This window comes from Heterocephalus glaber, unplaced genomic scaffold (assembly GCF_053883595.1).
Source record: "Heterocephalus glaber isolate CG9 unplaced genomic scaffold, H.glaber_assembly_v1.0 deba00001719, whole genome shotgun sequence".
NCBI lineage: Eukaryota > Metazoa > Chordata > Mammalia > Rodentia > Bathyergidae > Heterocephalus > Heterocephalus glaber.
In genome coordinates, this window is record NW_028258432.1 from 2,116,970 (window position 1) to 2,141,140 (window position 24,171).

A 24,171-nucleotide genomic window follows, 5' to 3' on the forward strand; every position below is an offset into this window, starting at 1 on the left:
CCTGGGTGATGTTTTCAGGAGATGGAATAAGTAATGCAAAAATGTCAGGGACAAAGTCCTGGAAGATACTTTTCTGGGAGGACTGGGACCAGGTGAGAAGGAATGGCACACTGGAGGTGTGAGGCGGGAAGTCAGCAGCCTCCATCTACACTACACCTGCACTGGGAACAGCAAGCAGATGCAGAGATGAGAAGGAAAGAATGCTGGGCAGGAGAGGCAAGAGGAGCCAGGTGCTGGAGAAGTGGGGCAGAACACTCTGTTCTGAGCTGTGAGCAGGGCCAGGCAGAAATGAGGGACACTGATTGCTCCTGGAAGAAAGCAAGGGTCACAGCAGCTCCAAGAGAGAGAACCAGAGGCGTGCAGGCTCACTTGGACACATCTCTGGGGCACTGGGGATTAAACCAGGGCCTTCACACTGAGCTACATCCCAGCCCTTTTTCTATTTTTCATTTTGAGACAGGATCTTCATATGTCTCTAAGTTGCCCAGGCTGGGATCAACTTGCAATCCTCTTGCTTCAGCCTCCCAGAGTGCTGGGATTATAGGCATGCACCACCAGGCCTGTTTTCAGTGGAACACTTTATATATTATTTCTTTGAAAAAACACAACCTTTTAAGGCTAAATTTAAATATACATAAAATGCAGAAAACCTCCAACTGAGGGTGTGGCATGGCAGACCAGGGCCCATGTCCTGTCCTGCTCCTCTGACTCCCTTTTTGTTCCAGCCTATGGCTCTACGTGGCTCTTCTTGCCAGCCACCCTGATACGCGTCACCACAGTCTGAGCCCTACTGATTTACTCAAACCTTAACTTCCCCCCCGGATACATTTCAGGTGAGCCACAGTGCTAAGACTTGTATCTAGATGTCCTCCCAAAGCCTCATGTAGTCATAGGTGGGGCTTTTGCAGAGGTGGCTAAATCTAGAGTGTGAGATGCTGGGATCAAGGGTGTGTGATTACTAAATCAGTCCACCAATTGGTTTGGCACTACCCCAATTCCAGTAGCCTAGATACAATATAAAAGGGGCAGAAAGATGTTGTTAAGGTCTCTTGCTTGCTTGCTTTTGGTGTCTTCTGCCTGCCATGAATTGTTTCTCCTCTGTGACGCTTTGTCTGCCAAGCCATCCTGCCTTGGAGCCAGCTGATTCTGGACCGAAATCTCTACAAACTGTGAGCTAAATAAACCTTTCATCCTTTAACTCTGAGTGTCAGGTATTTTGTCTCAGCAATGAGAAAAGTAACTAAGACACATAACCTGAAGCACCTATAGCATTTCCAATGTTTTCTCTCCAAAGAAAATTTCCAGTGTAGATCTGCCTTCCTGGACCTGGAGGCCGCTGCCAGAAACAAGATTCCTCTCCCCATGCCTCTGTGGCCTCCATCCCCAAGACTGTTGTTACTTTTCTTACTCCAAAGCCTGAAAAACTAGGGATTTGGCTGAGTCTTCCCTGCTGTTCTCCATCCCAGAGCATCAGGCTGTCTTATGGGAAAAGCCATCAGTGAAATGATGTCCAAAGAGTACAGACCACGCAGGGCACTTCCTGAGACAGCTTCCTGCTAAAGGAAGCTTTCCTTCCTGTGGAAGGAAAATTCTGAAGGATAAACGTAAAGAACTGGTCCTATAGCAATAGTGGTTTACAAAAGGAGAGAAGAAATCAAAAGACCATCTACCTTGCAGTGACCACAGTACTTGTGAGAGAAATGTAAGAGTAATTGCAGCAGTACATTTATAAATTTTAGGCCATCTTCCCCACTAAAATATATTCATTCTCGAGTTCCCCTTGGTGTCACTTCCCAGTCTGTACAGGAGCTTTCTAATTAACATTCTAACTTAAGCACAGTGATTCATGACGTGCAGGCTACTCATCCAATTGAGTGACAGCACAAGGGCAGGAGCCCAGTGCACAGGTGTCTCTATCTCTCCTGGCTGCACGTAGGAGAGGCCCAGTCACAGCCAGCCCACAGCTGGGAGGGTGCTTCACAGCTGCTGTTCCCCCAGAGAGCCGCTCTGCTCACACAGGCCCATGACCCTGACAGGAAAACCTGATTGCAATTTGCAGCCCAGCTCAGGAAGCTCCAGGACTGGCTGACTGGGAAATCAAAATGTGGCTGATGCTAAGGGTGTGAATACAACAGGCAGGGTTCTGCCCTCCACAAAGGTCTAAGGAGGAAAGGGTCCAGGCAGGAGCTTATTATGGTTAAGAAAAGCAATTCTCAGCCTCTGGACAGCTACATTAACTTATATTTTGTTTTTTCTGTTACGTTTGTGCTATAATGAAAAGTGAATTACATTTTTTATTTAAAAAATCAACTTTCACATCTCTTTTGAGGCCATCAGAACGAGGACTGGACATCAGAGTGATATCATGACCTCATGAGTCTTCACCTCAGTAGGAGCAGGGTAGCACTACATGTGTGGCTCTTATGAGCCTGAGTCCCAGAAAACAGACACATGTATGCTGGCAGAGAATAACAAAGAAGCAGAAGGACAAATATCAAAGGAGGTGAATTAAATATACTATATCTCATTGAGATGACGATTCCATCAACTGAAAGCTAAGTTAGTTAACGTTCCATTAAGGAAGAAAAAAATGCTGACAATACAACTAAGAGATACACCATAAATTACAGTATGTGCGTTGATTTGGGAGATGTTAAAATGTACCCCCTAAAAGAGTTTATCTCAGAACAGTGGAAACTAATACATCAATATTTTGAGGCCAGGCCTCAGGGAAGTCACATAAACCAGGACTTCTCCAGCCTTGCTGTGCACCAGAATCTCCTGGCTTGTAACACGCTGTCGGATTCTGTAGGTCTGGGGCAGGACCTGGTGGGCTGCATTTCTAACCCGCTCCCAGTTGGGACTCACACCACTTCAGCTCAGAGTTGCTGGGACAGCCATTGCACACAGAAAGATTAATGGGCTTTGAAAATAACATCATCAAACACTGTGCCAGGCAGGCAAGCCCTTTGCACACAGACCCCCATCTATCCTTATGCTTTCCTGGTAAGAAATAGGCCCATTATCTTCTCTACTTCATGAAGGTGACACTGAAACGTAGCAGGGCAGACACGGGCATGAACTGTCTTTCAGGGTGTGGAGTGTGGACCAAGCCACCTCTCTTTGAGGAGGCTTCTCTTGTTTGTTTTGTTTGAGATAGGGTCTCGCTAGCCCAGGCTGGGCCTGAATTCACCATCATCCTGTCTCAGCCTCTCTAGTGCTGGGATCACAAGTGTGTACCACGTCACTGGGCTTGGGAGGTTTCTTGATGTGTTAAAGTAAAAAATAATGTGCCTTGCCTGGTATTAAGACTTGATTGATTTGAAAATGTCTGAAAGTCATGCAAAATGGAAAGGAAAGTACTTTGCAAACTCTGAAGTGCTACAAAGAGCGCGGTGACTATGATGGGCAGCTGATTCTCCTTGGGCAGCTCTGCTGACTCCTGCAGCAGCCTCAAGTCAAGGATATTCAACAAAAGCTGTGAAATTTACCATGGGAAGCTCTGTCTGAGAATAGACTACATGGTCTTTGAGTGCCTTATTAACTGGAACAGCTCCTCTTAACAACTGGCGTTCATACCTGAAATGAAGCTCAGTGACAAAGTTCTGGAATCTCAAGAAGTCCCATCCAAGAGTGGCAGATCACACCCTTCCTAGCAGGTCAATAGGCCAAGAACCTATTTCTGCAACTCAGGGATAAAGAGATCCAGGGAATGCCTCCCCACAGCACAGTCTCTGCAATGCTGGTCATTTGAAACTAAAAGCCTTTGAACCAGCAAATGCTTGGAAAGGCTCTACTATGACACTCCCTAATCTGCCTAAAGACAGGACTCACCAAAGTGGAAGTGAACGTCTTTAATCCCTCCCCGAGTTTTCATTCACTGAACTCACATCACAGGAAGGAAGATGGAGAACGACACCAAATCTGGACAGACTTTGTCACAAGCTATTCTCTGTCTCCTGGGCCTACGCAACTTCTGAAGAGAATTGTTTACAAATTATTGTCTGATTCTCAGGCCATTCATTCCCCCTAAAAATCATTCCCTAGCCCTCAAAAATGGTCTATGTTTTCCCATCTCTCTCTCCCATTTGGAGAAGGGCATATAAGCCTCTGGGCCTTGTGGCGTATTGGGTACTCACTGCCCTATGATTATGCCCATGCATGTTAATAACACTGTATGCCTTGTTTGCTGTTAATTTGTCTATTGTCAGTTCATTTCAGCAAAACTATCCAGGGCAAAAGGGAAGCTTTCTCTTCTTAGGAATTATGTCGCTTAGTTGGATAAATAAAACCTGAGGTAAGCAATTTCCAAAGTTCATCACCAAAACATGCCAATAGCTGAGAACCTGCTAAGGGCTCCATGCCTGGTTCCTCACCTACCGTATCTCAACTGGATAAGAATTTATGAGCAACAAACTCAGCTGTTGTTTAGCCAGAGTTTTTCATCACAACACAACTTCCCAGGAACTTGAAATCACATTCCCAGCCAACAGGATCTCGTCACCCAGTGACTTTGCCTTTGGCAGGGAAGTAAGTGTTACTAGACTACAGCCAGACATGCAATGTGGTATTGCCCAGTTCATAAAGAGATGATCTGTCTCAAACCTGAGGCTGAACTGTAAGAGGAAGGAGTCCAGTAAACATCTGTGAGACAATGCAGCAGATCCCAGCACCTTCATTCCCATGGATATTCGTGCTTATTCTGCTCCAGATGGTCTGAGGTGCTTACAGGGCTGTGTGGAGACTGTCAAGGAATGCGCAGCAGCAAGACTGTGTGTGGCAGGGCCCAGGGTGCCCAGAGACCAGACAAGACCGTGCTTCTCACGCTCAGCACCACCATTCTCTGACCCAGGTTTGATGAGCCCTTGGGGAACTCCAGGGGCATCCCTCCCTCCCTGCCTCTGCCTTTTTCTAGAATTTGTCTTTGATGCTTGGCTGTAAAAGTATTCAAATATGCCCTCTAGAGTTAGTGAGTAAGATGGAAAACAGGAAAAAATAGAGAAAAATCAATGAAATAAACAAGTTTTGTTATAATTTAGATCTCAAATTTCCCTAAGGCACATGTGTTAAAGGCTCAGTTCCCAGCTTGGTGCTATTTGGAGGTGATGGAATTCTTAAGGGGTGGGGCCTAGCAGGAGGTCTTCAAGTCATTGGGGTGTGGCCTTGAAGGGGATAATGGGACCCGGTCGTTCCCCCTGCTCTCTTTCCGCTTCCCTGAAGCAAACAATTTCCTCTGCCATGATGTGCTGTCTTATCACAGGCCCAAACTCAACAATGCCAACCAACCATGGACTGAAACATCCCAAGTGATGAGCCAAAATAAACCTTCCCTCTTTTTAAGTTGATTATCTCAAGTATTTTGTTATAATAGTGGAAAAGTGACTAACACAGTTTCACTTTTCAAAAAAATCAGTAAAACTGATAAGCTTCACACATGATAATAACAAGCAAAACAAAGCAAACACAAATAATCACTTTTAGGAAAAAAACCAGGGATATCATTACAGACCTTGTGGGCATTAAATGGATTAAAAAGTATACTACCAACAAATTTATGCTCATAAATTTTGTAACTTAGAAGAAATGGACCAATTTCTCAACAACCACAAATCATCCAGACTCAATCAAGATGAAGCAGACAACCAACATGGTTCTATAGCCATGAAAGAAATTAAATTTGTAATTTTAAAGCTCCTGAAAAAGAGCTTCAAAAACATTTCCAGGCCCTGACGGTTCCACAGGAGAATGTTACCAAACATTTATGAAGAATGAAGAAAAAGATGCTAGGCAGGGTGGTACATGCCTGCAATCCCAGCTACTCAAGAGATGAAGAAAGAAGATCACAAGTTTGAGGCCAGCACAGGCAACTTGGCAAGACCCTACCCCCCCCCCCCCCCGCAAATTACAGTCTTCAAGAAAACAGAGAGGATGTAAAAATTTCCCAACTCATTTTATATGGCCAGTATTATCTTGATATCAAAATCAAAGAAAGCACAAAAAACTATAGATGAGTATCTCCTATGAATTTAAATGTAATCTCAATAAAACATAAGCAAGTACAACAATGTCTAAATGTCTAAAACACACTACGTGGGAATGTAGGAGTACAATGATACAGGCATTATGGAAGAAAGGATGGAAATTCCCCAAAAAACTAAAAACTAGAACTATCATGTGATTCAACAATCCCATTTCTAGGTCCATATCCAAAAGAACTGAAAGCAGCATGTTGGAAAGATAGCGGCATTTCAGTATTATTGCAGTACTATTCATGTTAGCCAGGACATGCAATCACCCTACGTGCCCATTAGTGGATGAACGGATAAAGAAAACAGCTTATGTAGAGGATAGAATTCTATTCAGCCTTAGAAAAAAGGAAATCCTGTTATCTGTAACATGCATGGACCTGGAGGACATTACACTAAGGGAAATCAGCCAAAACAGGAAAACTAAAGCCATATGTTCTCACTTATATGGGGTGTCTAAAACAGCTGAACCCACAGAGGCAGAGAGTAAGGGGTGGTTACTAGGGGAGAGGGAGGACAGATTCGGAGACACTGGCTAAAGGGCATGGAGTTTCAGTTAGGAAGGAAGAGTAAGTTTGCAAGACCTACTGCACAGCACAGTAACCATGATTAATAATAATGTATATCTGAAAATTGCTAAAAGAATTGATTTTAAATATCCTCACTATAAAAAGTTATGTGTTTGATGTGATGGGTATGCTAGTCAGCTTGATATCATCATCCCCAAATTTACCAGACCATCACAGAGTACACTGTAAATAGACACAATTATTATTTGCCAATTTAAAACAAATATTTAGGGCTAGGGATTTAGCTCAGTGACATCACTCCTGCCTCAAAAGTCCAGGGTCCTGAGTTTGATCCCTGGTACCAAAAATTTTTTTTAAAAACCACAAATATTTAAATTTTAAACAAAAGAAGGACACCATGACTAACAGGGATTTAGTCCTCGCAAGGCTGGTTCAACACCCATCAACCAGTGTAGTGTAATTCCGGAATCAACAGTGAGCGAGCATAACACTGCTCTTTCCACATCAGCATCAAGACGCCACCATGCTCAGTGGAACCTCAAGCCCTTGTTCTCGCCAGGCCCACTGCCTGTCGTACTCCAGCCAGATCCCAGTCTGGAGTCAGACCCTGAGAAAGTCACACTTGGATTTGATCTGCTAGATCTAACTGTGGATCTAACAGCCCTAACCGATGAATGCACCAAGCTTGGCTCAAGCAGAAAAGGCCTGCCCACTTCCAGTATGCTTTGTGAATCCAGAGAAGACAGAGACAGAGCATCCACAGGGAGTCCTGGGGGCAACCCCTCACCTGGAAGCTCATTCAGTCTGCTGTGATCCAGGCTCAAGTGTCAGCTGCTTCTGGCTGCAGGTGGAATCCACCCTAGGCCTCACTTTCAGGGAAGCCCTGCAGGGCCTGTAGATCTCTTGAACTTAAAACGTGTACCAGTCTTTAGTCGTACAGTAAAACTACCTCCAGTTCTGTTCCTTTTGATATTAAAGTTGCTCTACAAAGTTGCTTTTAGTTGTTGTTTTTGTAGTACCGGGGATCAAACCCAGGGGCACTCTACCACTGAGCTATGTCACCAGCTCTCTTTAAGGATTTTTTACTTTGAGAAAGGGTCTTGCTAATTTGCCCAGCTGCCCTTGAATTTGCAATCCTCTTGTCTCAGTCTCTCAAATAGCTGAGGTTATAGATGTGTAACACCATGCCTGGAGCTCTTAAAAATTTTGAGGTAAACTTGGAACACCCCAAATCTCAGCTCAAGTTCAACTGTCAAAATACCCCCAAATGCAAATTCAAGTCTGACTGGCTCTGAAGCTGTGAGTCAGAGGGGAGTCATTTAACCCTCACCCAGACATGGCTCTGGGCATGCATGGAGATTCACAGCAGGGGAGGGTGGAGCTCTTACAGGTTTGCTACCCTTTGCTGACTTGCAGTATCTGAAGAGAAAACAGCCCACGAATAGCATGGACTGTCTTACAAGAAAGTCATGCAGCAGTCAAGTGTCCCTACACCAATCCATTAGTGGGTGCTGTGCCAGGCACACACTGCCTTGTCAGTGGGAATGCTTTGCACCTGGCACAGAAATTGTGAAAATCAAGGTGTCCATGCGGCTGCATCCAGTGTGCCAGTGTCCTCAGCCCTCCCATACTGACTCAAGTTCCTGGGTGGCCAACTCAGGGGCTGCTGCTGAGCCGAGATGGTAAAAGGAGGAGCAGAAGCAGATGTCTCAGCCTCTCCCCTATCTTGCTCTGTGCACCTCACCCCTGTGGGAGCTCAGCATCACCAGGAGCTCTGTTCCCACCCCAGCTCCCATCCAACTTGGACAGACACACCTGCACTTCTGGATGAGTCTTAGTTCTCATTTTCTGCAGATCATCCTTGTTTTTGGACAGATTATTTTCCAGACTTTCCTGTAAGGCAAATCTTTGGGTTCTCATCTCACATCCTTCATCTTCCCATTTCAGTTGGCTTCTCCTCATGTTAGTACCAATTTATCCTGCTAGATTTTAGTACTCAACTCCTTATGGGAATGTGAGGAGTGAGTCAAACACAGGGTCACACTCAGGAGTCACTGTCTAGGTCTGTTATCCTGAAAGCCAGCAGTAAGGACATTCTGCTAGACCCTTAACACAACTGCACTCAGTCTGCCATGTACCTGGGAATCAGGACAATCCAAAAAAGGGCACAAACTCATGCCACTAGGAACTTCAGAACAGCAAATCTAATGATTTTTCTAGCCTGCCCCTTCCAGCAGCAAGAAGACACCAAAATTCTCCTTAGGTCTCTCTAGCTGCAGCCAGCTCCACTGAGAGGTCAGAGTGCACGTGTGCCTCCGCACAGTTCTCTCTCTCTCTCTCTCTTTTGTGAATAATAAGCATCCCTTTATTTGCTGCCTGCCATTACAAAAACTGATTACACTAGCATCAGAAGTGTCTTGAGTTGATGTCAGAGGCAGTTATTCCCCTGAAGTATTAAGTAAAACAGTGTACAACATCAGTATTAAAATGTTAAATTTCACATTGTCTTTACCACTTTGATCTTCTGAACAACTGAACTGAGCAAAATAAGGTAAAATATTACACAGTTATCTTCAGGAATGTAAAGGTCTAATTATTCAAACAGTTTTTATTATAAAACTAAACTCTGAAGGTGTCTACAGAGTTGGCTTTTTAAATTTTTCTCTTTAAATCAGTAGTCTAACAAGGATTAGAAAAGACAAAGCTCTGTTCAGTGTTTCTGACAAAGTAGAAAGGGTGAAAACATAAATAAGGCTTTAATTTGGCAAAATATAATACAATGCCTTCTTGCTGTCCTCACCTGAAGTTTCCCAATTACTTCACTCCAAACCTGGTAGTGTTATTTCTCCTTTGTGAGCTGTTTGTTTACAGCCTGAAGCAACTGCTGTAACTGTGCTATAATCTGATTTAGACTTACAGACATTGTCTCCTTTTCAGAAGACTCCATTTCTGGGGAAACATCACTATTCTCAATAACAGTAGTTATCTCCAGCAGCTTGTACTATTTTTGACTGGATAAGATTCAGTGACTGTTGCGCCTTATCCAAATCACCAGCTACCTTCTGTCTTTCACTTTGTTCAGTTTTAAGTTTTGTGAATGTTTCATTTAACTTTGTCTTCAACCCTCTCACTTCTGTAACATAAGTAGATCATTCAATTTCTGCCTTCTCTAGTTCCATTTCCAAATGCTCTCATTCTCTTCTCAGCTGCTTGTCTTTTGTAATTCATCCACCTTAACTTTCCATTTATTTTCCTCTTCCTCCACACTTTTCTGTAGCTTCTGTAAAATTCCTTCTGTTTCTGCAAGGACTGATTTATACGTATCACACTCCAGCTGTAATACTGTGTGCTGCACAGTTCTCTTATATGAGTCTCCAAATGCTTCCTAATATTGGCCCACATCTTCCAGAGTGGAGAAAACATGACTCAAACTCATAGCACATAAATATCTTACAAGTAAAAAGTTAAAATTGCCATTCTCCCACACAAGGTATAACTGAACTACTGAATTATTCTCATGCTCTATCAAATTGTTGTCTTATTCCAGATAGGTGGAAATATTCTAAGAAGCTCTCAAAGGAGCTACTTGAAGTTCAGAACTTTTAAAAATACCCTAACTCTGACTAGGACTTGAAAATGTTCTGTACACCTTAGGAAATTTAAACTACCAGTGTAACAGTGGAAATTCCAGCATCACATCTTGCAGGTGTAGGAGAACAAGCAGATCTAAGCAATGAGTCGCATTAGCCTCTCTGAGTCAGCCACACAGGGCAGGCAGGTTGGATGATGAATCAAACAGGAGGAAGGAGCGAGTGTCACGTACATCATACACATCTACTGGGATCTGGAGGAACTGCTGAACAGCTGCAATACAATGCCCACCGAAGGAGAGGCACAGATGGCTTCCTGGTTCCTGTATCCGGTGAGGCCCAGTACATAGCCCTGCAAGTCACTACAAGGAACTGTGGGGCCATGACGGGTTTAGCCGAGCATTTCTTCCCTGACTGTACTATGCAGACCCTCAGGTACTGCACCGTGTTTCTGCAGCATGGCCGGGAACGTGTTGCTGGAGGCTTGCAGAAGCTGGACAAGAGCCAGGTGGCCTCTCCCCCAGACTCTGTGACTTTTCACTCCACATCTTAGGGCTGCTCGGACCTCTCTTCTGCTAGGAACCAGGGTGCCTTGCACAAATGTGCATGGGAACATACACAGCTAGACATGTCCTCATATGTAAAGTCTTTTAATTAAAAGATGAGGCTAAATACACAGGTCATCCCTTGGTATCTATGGGGACATGTCCCAGGACCCTCCAAGATACCAAAACCAATGGGTACTTAAGTTCCTTATATAAAATGGTATAGTATTTCCTTAGGACCGAAATACACCCTCCTATATACTTTATATCATCTCTAGATGACATCAAATACTCACAATGTAATTGCTATGTAAATAGTTGTTATACTATACTGTTCAGGGAATAATGACAAGAAAAAAGTCAGTACATGCTCAGAACAGACCCCCTTCTTTTTCAATTTTTTGTTTTGTTCTGGGTGATGGGCATTGAACCTAGGGCCTCATGTGTACCAGGCTCTACTACTAAGCTACAGCTCCAGCCCCTCAAATATTTTTCGATCTAAGGTTAATTGAATCATTGAATGTAGAACCTATGGATATTTATGGCCAAAGATGTATAATATGTATATAAGAATATAGGTCCTACTTGTATATAAGATAAGCTTATTATTAGTAAGTTTAATGTTTATTAATTTTATTTCACAGGTTCTAGAGATAAGTTGGGTTACACCCGGGAATAAAAGCTTGTACAAAATATAATTTTTCCTACTAAAAATTTTTAACAATGGGGATGGTAAAAGCTGAGTCTGTGGGAAACTACTGCATGTCACACACAGGTAATTATGTGGAAATGTTATGAAAGGGCAGAGAGAGGTATGTCATCATGCTGATATCAAATGACAACGTTAGGAGAGCAATCTCTTCAACAGACAATGGACTGCTAGGTTACATTCTGTCTCTAAGCTTGCTCTGTGTCCCTGAAATAGAGCAAGGAGCATCGAATGCTGATGGTGCCTGGAAGTGACTTCCGCTGGCCTGCTCACTGTGGAAGGAAGAAAGGGGGTGGGTGGGCACCAACCTCCACCAGCCTCCAGGCCTCACTGATGATCGCGTACTGCAGACGGTTCAGGACAAAGCCATCGATCTCCTTCAGGACTCTCACAGGGGACTGTCCAATACTCTTCATCAGGGCGTGGGTTCTGTCTACTGTGGTAAGGGCCGTCTCAGGGTGAGGGATCAGCTCCACCAGTGGGATGTAATATGGTGGGTTTACCTGAGCAAGGAAGGAAGGAGGAAGGTCAGGGAGGTGGCTCTCAGTGGGGGGTGTCACTCTACCTCAAGCAGTCAGTGAGGAAGTGCATCTTTGGAAAAACCCTTAGATGCAGTGTTCAAGGACAACACACTGGAGAAAGAAATGCCTTCACAAAGGAGACAGAACTGGAGGGCAGAACTGTGGTTTATAAAAAGAAAATCGTAACTGAAAATTGTAACCAACATGCAAAGTTCTGCTCCCATCTTCTATGCTTATGGCTAATCCTCAGGCTCTGGCCTCCCCAGGAAAGGTCTCTGTAAGCAATTGTCTTATTGTCACAACTTCTCCTGACCCTGCCTCCCTGCAGCCTCTGACGATCTTCCACGCCAGTGTTAAGAAGATAACAGTATCTCCCAAAACTTGGTATATCTTTCCTTCTTTCATGTTGCACCTCAAACGTCTGCCTCCCCAGCCTAATGCTGACAATAGCAGTCAGCAGGCCTATCAGCACCTCAGCAGCCTCCTACCGGCATGACCTGAGTGAGGAAGGGGGTGACTGTCTGCAGGAGGGCCCAGCGGACACACTGGCACAGTCCAGGACTTAACCTTTCAGTTCTGGTTCTTGGTCCACTTTGAGAAACTCTTAGTGATTCCCCACCGAGAATTATCAAACAGTCAAAGAAAACACTGCTTAGTAGAGTCTGACCAGCCTCACCACTGAGCCCAGTAGGCCACAGCAACCTGGTCACCACAGGAACAGGAATGACAGCAGTGGCTGGGAATGAGGGAGACTGATGTTTTAACAGGAATGAAGTTTCAGTTCAGGAAGTTGAAGCATTCTGGAGATGAAAGTGGTAAACTTTATGGCATGTGTATTTTATCACAATTTTAAAAAATGAATTAAAACCAGTCTCTGATCAATTCATTCCAACTCAAAATTCTGTAGTAATCACCCACCACCCACTAACTAAGGGACCCAGCTAACTAGAACACTTGGGGCTCTTGATGATTTGGCCCTTTGCACTCTACAAAATGAACCTCAACCCACACTTTTGTGTCCCTGTAGATAAGCAGGGGGCTGCTGAGAAAAATTTCAAGGTGTCTTCAGCTGGGGTGATTGTCGGGAGCAACGCTACATAATTTTAGGGAAAAATCATTTGGTTAGCCTAGTTCTCCTGCTACAGCCCAGCTATGGAATTCCGAGACATAATTCCATTTTGGCCTCCGGTCACAGCTGAGACCTCAATCATCCGGTGATGCTGTGATTCTCCAGGACAAGATTACACAGCTGAAGACATCCTGGGAGGAACAAGATCTTCATCTACTCAGTTCCTCATCGTTCTTGGATTGTTACATCTTATTTACGAAGGATGTACTGAACTCTCTGCAAGTCATTTGTTACATCTGTTTCTCCCGATGTACTGAGTACTGAATAAAAGGTGAAGTAACCTGGGGGCTTTCGTCTTTGCCACCCAGAGCAGCGCTGATCAGACCCAAAGCTCAGCTTCTTCTCAGTCTCATTTGTCTGTCTACCTTTCCTGTAATTCGCCTTGTGCTGCCATGGCTCACAGGAGACTAGGACTTACTGCAGAGGTTCTGATAATGTTCCCTTCCCCTGTTCCCTACAGTTGATGCCACTCTGGCCAGAACATGATGGCCTTGACTAATGAGGCCAATCCCTGTTCCAGGCTCAGAGAAACGGTGTGACAATGGTGATGGTGCCCCTTAATGTCACACAATAGAGAGAGGACAAAGTTGAAGGGTCTCTGCTGGACAGGTTAAAGGACAGAGAGGTTCCCTGGGACACTTGTTCCTTTCTATGGGGCCTTCTGCAAGGAGACATGCCCTCCAGAAATGGGGAAAGACACGCACCAAAGGAAGGAGGCACTTCTGAACTGTCCAGGGAGATGGTCCCTGGCTCAGCCCAAGAAGCTGCATCTGGCTGGAGGCATAGAAAGGGGCTGCAGCCGCCAGGATCTGTAGGAACCAAGGCTGGGCCAGCACAAGGAGAGCATTCTTTGTCCCACTGGGGATCTGAAACAGAGCCCGGTGCATGTGATTGCAGATAGCACAGTGCGCCAACAGAGGCTTCCTTCACCCCCTCTCTGCGGATGGAACCAGCCAGCCCCACAGGGAAGCGGCTGGCCCTCCCAGGAGACAGCCAGGCCATTGACAATTCATCCACATGGCATGGGGGGTGAGGCAGGTCCTCTTCCCCTTCCAGGGACAAAGCACAGGCTAAAGACACTGGGTGGAGAATATTGAATACCCTATGTTTCGAGACTTTCTGTGGCCAGTGCTCTCATCCCACAGAGAGAGCTGAAAGGAATCCTCTCAACAGCAGCAACACAGGCTTGGACCAGGCAGCAACATACAGATGCACAAGGAACGGGCAGACACACACCTGCCCCAGGAACAGCAAGCCCGTCAGTCAAGCATGCAAGTCATCACCAACACCAGGCTGAATGTCGTCCATGTCTGACAGGAAGATGAGTCAGAAAAGGCACAAGTGCAGGCGGGGTGGTGGGGACACTCTGGGTGCAGTATGGAGGAAAGCAGACCTGGGTTGATTCCAGGCAGCGCCAGTACATAGCAGCCACTGGGAATGTGTGCCTCTGCCTGGGCTGCACCCTTGCAGGCAGTCTTGTTCACACAGCAAGAATCCCCCCCCCGCCCCCGGCATCTCCCCCAGACCGCCGTGTTCCAAAAACAGACCAGAAGGAAAGAGAAGGGAAGGCTTGGGCAAGTGTGGCTAACAGGGGAACCCTCTGCTGCGCTGACCAATGGCTGCTATTGATGCCAAACACAGACTACAACTGAAGGCAACATTCAGACAATTCTGACCAACACACCCCATGGGGTACACTGTCAACTCTAAGCTCCTCTACACGAGAATTCCAGACACAAGGAAGACAAGGAAAGCTACCACAAAAAAACACTTAAGAGGGAAAATGCTCAGAACAGAGAAAATGGGCACATGAATACCCTTCTTCTCTGGCCTTCCCTATGGCAGTGTCTATGCCACTTTTGCTGGCTTCAGCCTAGGAAGCCACACTAAGGCCCCATGTGAACTACTCCAGAGCAAACAGCACACACCCACCAGGTATTGCCTTCTGCTCACCCCCAGGTGTGGAGGTGACCAGAAATCCTGCTCCCACCCCTGCCAAAGGTGCCCAAGAAAACATGTGAATGTCACAACATGCTGGTGAGAGGCTTCCCTGGGTAGGGGTGGAGACTGCAATCTTTTACAATTACTTAATATCCACTTTGCCAGGGCCCTTCGGGGACATGAGCAAACTTCCTTTTCCTTTATCCTATTTCCTGATCAGGCAAAGATCAGAGGACTGAAGAGCTGGGGCTGAGAGCTGAGTGCTTAGCTCTGCAGCCTGGCCTTGGAGACTGAGGGAATTTCTGGGATCCGCAAAGGCTATCAATGGTTCTTGATTGTTTAGGGCTGCCACCTTATTCAAGATGGCTATCCCCAAAGGCTGCAAATGATCAGTTCAAGTACAGAAAAAATACAGGAGACAGGAGAAAGTAGGGACAAATAACAGGTTATCTGATTTGCTTTAGTTAACATTGGTTTTGGTTTAAAATACTATATAAAAGTAACAAATTTTTAAAAAATAAAGTTGGTGCTTACTAAATAGTACCAGGATGGCCCAAGAGGTGTGAGAGAGACAGAAATGTCATCACTCGCGTAACTGACCATGTTGCTGGGGATGACAGAGAAGAAAGTGAATCTGGAGTAGTCTCACCCATCAGGTAGTTTAAAACTGAGATATGGAGGGGCTGGGGATTTAGCTCAGTGGCACCAAGCCTGCAAGGTCCTGAGTTTGATCCCCGGTACCAAACAACAACAACAACAACCCCTGAGATGTGGAGATTTACCTTGTCAAGGAGCCTAACATGTAGTTTCTGAACAATTCGATGGTTTCTGAATAGTTTTTAAAAACTTACTTAGAAGGAAAAATATTTCTGAGACATGGGAAGCTTTCCAAGAAGCAAACGGAAGCAATCTAAATAAGGAACTTCCAGTTTCCAAGAGCCCTTTTGGCAGACAGGTATCTGTCACAGAAGCAAAGACATGACAGGGTTTGTCAGACTTGTTCTCTGGACACTTTCCAAAAGGGTCCCTCTGTGTGCTGACCTCCCTTACACAGGAGGAGAATGAAATGTAACAGGTTCTCTTCCGGTGTTCTGTGGGTCTCTGTGTCCCTACAGTAACCATTCTTCATCCTGTCCGTTAGACTTCAATATGCAGAAGATGTGCAGGCCCACACAGCTGTGCGAGTAGCGTTCCAGACCGCCCCTCCTCGGAACGTGAAACGTGTGGCGCACCCCACCTCACTGTCCTCTCCACTGCTCTTGCTCAGAAGAGGATGTTCCTGCTCTCAAGCCTGGGCTCTGGCCCTTCATGCTGCAGATACTGCTGCATATCTTGGGTTGCCAGGGTCCCTTCCTGTTACCTTCCCAAAGCAATGTTTCTACCACAGTACGGCTGCCCTATACCTAAGCCTGTCCCGATTCTTTAGAATAATTCAGAATTCTCCATAATTTGGCTACAAATTGAGCATTCTAGGCTGAAAATCTAAAATGTTTCAGAAACCTTAAACTTTTGAGCACTGACATAATGCTAAAAAAAATTTTGGGTTTTACAGCATTTTGAATTTTGGGTTTTTTGGATTAAGGATGCTGAGATGATAAAGTCCATTCAAATATTCTGAAATCCAGCCCTCCCCAAATCTGAAACACCCCTGGTCCCAAGGAATTTGGATAAGGGATGTGCGACCTGAATTCCTGAGCCTTCCAGCCTTCCTCTTCTGCTTCCCAAGCATACCTGCTCTCCCCGTGATGCTATCTCCTCACCATACGGTGGCCCTGTGGACATTCTGGGCTTGGGGTTTTATTTATGCCCTTCCATATCTCCACTCTTCCCCTCTTCAGCCCAGCCAGACCCCAGCCAGGCTAGCCCCACTACTCCGTGTGGCTTCTCCCTAACCTTAGCCTTTGGTGACTGGGTGGTAGCAAGGTGAGGATGCCATTTCCCCCTGCCCCTATTTATCAGGGCTCGGGATGAGTTGGCTTTCCTGTCCTAACAGGCTGTCCTGGCTCTCCATGGCCAAGCTGAGCTTACACAGTTGGAACTGCAACTTTATTGACTGACTGAGCCTGAGTTTCTGCCCTCGTTCCCCACCCCCCCTTTTTTTTTTTTGGTACTGGGGATTGAACTCGAGACCTTGCACTTGCGAGACAGGTGGCAGCACCACGGAGCTGAATCCCTGGGCCCCCCTTTTTTTCACTGATACATTAACCTCAAAAAAGTTCAGAGTGCTCCCATGACAGTTAAAACCCACTGCCCAGGCTCTCCTGGGGAGAAAGTCTGCCCAGTTAATTCCAGTGGACAGGGAAAGGGAACAATGGCTGAAAGTCAAATCTCCTCAATCAGAATCTCAGGAGTGAGACCCAGAATCTGACTGTTAACGATTTTCAATCCTACTCTGAAGTGGGTTAAGAAATTACAGCGGATAAATGAGGTATCTACAAACTCCTTCTTGGTGTATATACATTTTTAAGGTAGCACTTTTACCTTGGTGGTGGAATTACTTATTTGGTAGTTAGCCTCCTTGGCTGCATGATGAGTTACTTAAGGACTGAAGGCCTCAGATATTGTTCATTCCATGATATCCTATGTATGCAGACAAAAATCCAAGAAATTTTAAATATATTCTCTCTTAAAATGCTGATATTATCTCAACAAAACAATTCAAAATACAGAGGAATTTGTTAGAATTTATTGCCCCCCCCCAAACAGGTCTACAAGTTTTTTAAAAACAGAGCCTGCTACGTTACCCAGGCTGGCCTCAAACTCCTGGGCTCAAGTGATCCTCAAATTGCAGCCTCCTGAATAGCTGAGATTATAAGCACTCTCCACCACACCAGTTTGTTGAGTTTATACTCACAGGATGAGCCACGATGCACTGTTTCATGTGTGTCAAGCCAGCAAAGAGTTTGGAAGGCAGGAGGCAAGAGCTCGAACTGCTTAAGATGACTCTGTCGTCCACAATGCGATCTAGCTGGGCAAAAATCTTCCTCTTTAGTTCTAGGTTTTCTGGAACACATTCCTGAAAGAACACATTCAAAGCACAACTCAAGATCTCTGAACACAGTAAGGCTCCAAGCAAGGCACTGCATGTTCAATGCATTCGTAAAGGGACCCAGCTTGAAAAGCACAGGGTTCAGGACATACCACCCCAACATGAAGCATTTTTGCATGTGAGAAAACAGCTGAAACAGGAAGGTCTCCCTGAACTTTTCGCACCCTTCTTCCCTGAAGCCAGCTGTCAAAAAAGTTAACTGCCTTGCCCCTAAAGCAGGTCACAGGACCCTATGTGAGCAGTGTCCTCCTTGTACACGGAGGAAATGAGCATCCTTGTCTCTGAAGACACAGGGTCACAGGGAAGAATCCAAACGAGGCTTTCCTCCCAGCTTGTGGCCATTAGGTCAGATGCCCTTGTGTAATCACATTCCTGCACAGCTGTCCACTCTTCATCAAACCTCACCATAAAGGACAAAGGATTCCTGTTTCTTTGGGTCTTCGTGTCTAAATGTTCCATGTCATATAAAATTTCTTTTAAATAAACTGTACACTTTTCTCTTATTAATCTGAAATTTGTTATATGGGCCTCAGGCTTGAACCTTGAAGTGGGTAGAGAAAAGATTACTTTTTCTCCCCTATAAACCACCAATAAAATTAAAGAATACAAAAAGAGAAACCACCAGCAGTGTGAAGAGACAATCCACAATGTGGGAAAAAATCTTCACCTGCTCTTCCTCAGACAAAGGTCTACTATCTCGAATCTATAAAGAACTTAAAAAGATCAGACCTCCCAAATTTAAAGACCCAATCCAAAAATGGGCATCTGAAATGAACAGACCTTTCTCAGACAAAGAAGTAGAAATAGCAAATAAATACATGAAAAAATGTTCAACATCACTGGTCATTCGAGAGATGCAAATGAAAACAATGCTGAGATTCCACTTCACTCCAGAAAGAATGGCTGCTATCATGAAATCAACCAATAACAAATGCTGGCGGGGCTGTGGGGAAAGAGGAACCCTGCTCCACTGCTGGTGGGAGTGTAGACTGGTGTAACCACTGTGGAAATCAGTATGGAGATACCTCAAAGAACTAGGACTGGAAGTCCCATTTGACCCCACTATTTCACTGCTGGGGATCTTCCCCAAAGAATTAAAAGAATCATACCACAGTGATATATGTGCACCCATGTTAATAGCAGCACAGTTTGTAATAGCTAAAACTTGGAAACAGCCCAAATGCCCATCAACTGGAGACTGGATAAAGAAAATGTGGTTTTTTAATAAAATGGAGTACTACTCAGCCATAAAAAATGAGAAATTAGAGACATTTATAGCTAAGTGGATGCACATTGAGGCAATACTCTTAAGTGAAATAAATAGGACACAGATGTGTAAATACCGAATAGTTTCTCTGGTGTGAGAAACTGAAAGTGTAAATAAGGACTAAATGTATAACAGGTAATGTGAAATAGGAAGAAAAGGGGCAAAGGGGAAGGAAGTGGGAGGGCTAAGGGAAAGGATAGAAGGGAATGGGATTAATATGAGAAAATGGAAAAATAGGAACAAAATCTTTGTAAATAGGGAGGGCTGGAGGGGTTGAAGGGAGGGCTGGGCAAAGGTGAAAAACAAGAACCAAGAGAGACTATGTAAAGGTGCAAAATTCCCATGATGAATGTCATTATATTGTATACCTAAAATGTACCAATTATTAGAATGAATAATCGATAATGTAAAATAGGAAGAAAAGGTCCAAAGGGGTAGGGGTAGTGGGAGGAACAGGGGAAAGGAAAGAAGGGAAAGGAAAAAATGATGAGAAATGGAAAAAATGGAAATAAAGTCTTTGTAAATAGGGAAGGGTGGAGGGCGTGAAGGGAGGGCTAGGAATGGGGAAAAAATAAGAACCAAGATGCATTATATAAAGGTACAATTCCCAATGAGAAATGTAATTGTGTTGTATACCTACAATGCACCAATAAAAGAATTTAATACAAAAAAAAAAAAAAAGAATACAAAAAGCCACTGAAAACATCTTGAGCCCTCTGGAAAGGGAGTAATCAGTATCAGTACTTTCTATTTTTTTATAGGCCTGAAAATTCTCACCACCAAAAGCCTGCTGAGGGGCTTGGGGTATAACTCAGTGGTAGAGCACTTGCAAGGTCCTAGGTTCAACCTCTGGCATCACAAATAAGTAAATACCTAAATAAATACAGCAATGAAGTCTGCCAACAGAAAATTCTCACCATAAAAAGTGTGCCAGCTATATGGGAACAGAGCCCACAACAGAGCCCACAACAGCACTCCCAGAAAAGTGCTGCAAACATCAACAGTGTCATCATACTTCTCCTACCTTCTCCTATCTGTTCTGACCATCAAATCAACTGGTCTTCAAGAAAAATCTCATCTTCGTGAAATAAAGATATATAATTCCCAAAAGGTTTCCTGACAACCCATCTCTAATTGAGAGTCCTTTAGAAAAAGACCTTTGTTTCTAATAATTGAAAACTACTTTAATAGGGGTGGGGGTGGGGATAGAGAAATACATTTGGATTAATTACTGCAGATAACAGCTGCCCGGGAATTCTATTTACAAAGCTGGATGAGAGGGAGATGACAGCCTCACACAGCCAGCACAGGCCCACAGAGTGGCACGGTGCTGGGAATGTGATGTGCTGGCAGGTGGATGTGGATGCAAGCAAAGAGGGGTGGATGTTCATGCAGCTCCAAGACCCTGAAGCACTAGGGTTGTCCTGCTGCTCTGCCACCTCTATCTCTGGGGATCACACCAGAGTGGGGTCCCTGCTCACCTGGGGGCAACAGGAGCTGGAGGGGAGGCAGCCTGGACTCCCACCATTCCCTGGTGACTTCTGCATCATGATTCTCACTATGCTCCAATAACCACCCACCAGTCAACTGGGTGCTTATCTAAAAATGCAATTTCGGGCCGGGGATTTAGCTCAGTGGTCCTGCCGCCTGCCTCGCAAGCACAAGGACCCAAGTTCGATCCTCAGTACCAATAAATAAATAAATAAATAAATAAATAAATAAATAAATAAAATGCAATTCCTCAGGCCTCCATCCCAAGCCTATTGAATTGATCTTGCGGGGTGGGCTGAGGGTGGAGCCCGGGCACCCGCATTTTTAACAAGCATCCCGGTGATTCCCAAAGCTTTGGAAGCAGTATTCTCAGCTGTTAATCCAGTCTGAGTTCTCACTACCCTTGAAAAAAGTGGGTACTCTCCACATTTGGTGCCACCAAATGTACCCAACAGGATCTCCTCTCCTCTGTCCTGTTAGGGTGCCCTCCTCCACCAATGATGCCTTGAGGGGAAACAGAGGTCTACTAGCTTCGTGGTCACTTCATGGCTTCTCACCACCTAGACAATTTCACTGAAATGTTAAATTTACATATCATATAAGGTAGTGAAAATAACCAGAAGAGTGCAATAATAGAAATTCAGTACTACTATAAATTGTAGTAATTCAATCAATCCTCAAATCAGAATCAATCCTCAAAAATAAAGAAAATCTTTCCAAGTTTGATTTAACTATATCTAATAGCTCATAATACTGTAGTACCTAACATAGTGAAACCAGCAATGTGGATGTAGGACATATGAATTTACGTCTATATCACCTGTAAGATTTTTTTAAAAGATTTATTCAAAGGAGAGGTGGTCAATATCATGTTTGTGTAGACTTTCAAAAAATATAATCAAGCCAAGAGAAATTATATTAAAAACAAAAGGTCACATAAGCACCACAGTTCAAAGACAAGGAAAAAAATGGAGTCATTTAAGAACTGTAAAGCCCATTGTGTTAAATTCCCTTATCAAGAGAGGAAAAGAGCTACAGTAGCTGGCTGGACGTACTGAGTCATTCCTGGATCAGTTAAGTCTGCAAGTTGGGTTAAGTTTAAATGGAGCCTTGTAGCCATGCCAGGGTCTGAGAACGATGCAGATCGCATGTGAGCTAATGAAAGGGCAGTGGTGAATGGCCTCATTGTGAGGCTGTCATGCAGATTCTCCCCTGAAATACTATGCTTTTCTTCAGATCGTCTGATTATCAATGAGGCAAGAAAACTTGAACCAGAGGAAACCCAACCCTGCTACAATTATGTAAGAGTTTTCAGTAGCACTTTGGCATGCAGTTTGCTTGTTCCTATTGCTGTTTTTAAGGATAACCCACTTGTGTGGGATGTGCCAGGCCAGGGCTGTCATGCCTCTCCACATCACACCTTGAGGTCATTTCCTTACTTTTCACTCAGGTACTCTGCTTGAGAATGGCTGTCTGCCACACAAATCAGAACCATGTCCCTGGCCGGCAGTACATCATTCAGTGCGGAGAGGGAGCTGTCCTTCTCTCTGTCCCTAAGGGCCTGGGAGGACGGCCAGGAAGAACAGCAGACACAAAGATTGGAGACCAGTGCAGCTCTGGCTCTCTAACCCATTGTTGGGAATCCACCTGTCTTCTCATCTCAACGGTCTTTCAGGAGCCCTTACCTGAGAAAGCCACCAAGTGTGAGACATTGGTAATAGCTATTGCAGGCAGCAGTCAGCTTGCCTTCACCTCCTTAAACTTCAGCAGTGTTTCCCAAAGCGCTGATGTTTGTTCGCTTGCTTAGGTTTTGTTTTGGGGGTGGAAGATGCAACACATGCAACTACCTTCGCAAGCATGACCAGGTTTTGACAAGCAAATCAAAGATCTGGGAAGTAAAGCACAACAAAATTTCCCAAGTATTAATGTGTATGAAAAGGAGCTTCCTCCTCCCTCTCACTGGCTCAGCAGGAGCAGTAGCTAACACGTGAGGTTAAATTTCAACACATTCCCTTTCCCTTCCTCCAGAACGAAAGAAACTTAATGATGATATGACAAGTATAACTATTAATTCTAACTTTTAAAAAGTAAGTCATAAATAAATGCCCATGTTTTATTAAAAGTACCCATATAGTTTTTAATTCATAAGGACTCTGCTTGGGAAAATCAGTGCAGCTATGGCAAGTCAGCTTACTCATCCCCAGATTAAGGAAACACTTTGGAAGTTTACCTGCTTGCTAACCAACATATATTTTCCAAAAGTGTATGAAATAAATGGTAAAAATAAAATTGTATGGGGGCCAGGGATTTAGCTCAGTGCCACCACGCCTGCCTTGGAAGCGCAAAGTCATGAGTTTGATCCCCAGTACCAAGGAAAAAAAAAATGTGTTGAGCCCTTACTATCAATCTAGGCATTTTAAATAGGCATCCTATCACTAGAAAATCTACATTCACTGCAAAATATCTGGAAGTTATCTTCAGTGTGCTGTCCAGAAAGAAAACCCAAATTGGAAGACTTCAGTGCTTAAGGCATCAAAATGCAAAGAGGTTCTAGTGGCCAGTTTTTAAAGGGGGAGGAAGACATGGCAGGAAAGGAAAGGAAAGCTATACTCTTGTTGCAATCATAGCAGAAGGAAATTCGCTCTCAGGTAGAGGATGAAAGCAATCTGCATTACAGCCTCCATTAGCCTAATCTCTATAACAATCTCTCTTTTTTTTTTTTTGGTACCAGGGATCGAACTCGGGTCCTTGCGCTTACAAGGCAAATGGCGGAACCACTGAGCTAAATCCCTGACCACAATCTGTCTCATTGACATTGTGCATTCCTTTTCAAAGTTTCTCCTAAGAGCACAATCTTAAAATTCTATCAGATTAATAGACTGCTATGACTGGACATTAAGGGGAGGGGGAGCAGAGCAGGGAGGAAGTAGAAGAAGAAGGGACCATTCTGGTCCAGAAGAAAGAGTATAATGTGTTAAGAAAAAAGAAAGGGAGAGGATACATTAGTTTTCAACATCACAGGTAATCAGTGGCACCATACCTGAACTATAAGTTCATTTTCTTTCCTTAAAAATCAAATTTAAAAAATGTAAAACCTATTATTATTATTATTATTTTGGTACTGGGGATCATTGAACTTGAAACCTTGCACTTTTGAGGCAGGCGGCGGAACCACTGAGCTAAATCCCTGGCCCTGTAAAACCTATTATAAACACTAAAGATAACTCTACAGATATTCAGAACAAATTATACCCAATCAAGAGAGAACTTCTTGGTTGCGACCCACGAGTGGACGGTGAGGACCTTGGCAGCTGGAAAGGGGCTCCCTCCTGCCCAAGCCCTGCCCCCAAGCAACCCACTTAGCCCCCCTCCC

At 44.4% G+C, this 24,171-nt stretch overlaps 1 protein-coding gene across 4 annotated transcripts in view; it reads right to left on the reverse strand.

Annotated features, from left to right (window-relative positions):
• Positions 1–24,171, reverse strand: part of Cryl1 (crystallin lambda 1) — a 181,918-nt gene that overhangs the window by 14,197 nt on the left and 143,550 nt on the right. For all 4 annotated transcript variants that reach the window (XM_021236374.2, XM_004854875.4, XM_087199402.1 and 1 more), the window contains 2 exons: positions 17,846–18,007; positions 11,709–11,903 (listed from right to left, as the gene is read on the reverse strand). In XM_021236374.2, coding sequence (XP_021092033.1) covers positions 11,709–11,903; positions 17,846–18,007 — 357 coding nt within the window. The remainder of the gene's footprint in view (positions 1–11,708; positions 11,904–17,845; positions 18,008–24,171) is intronic.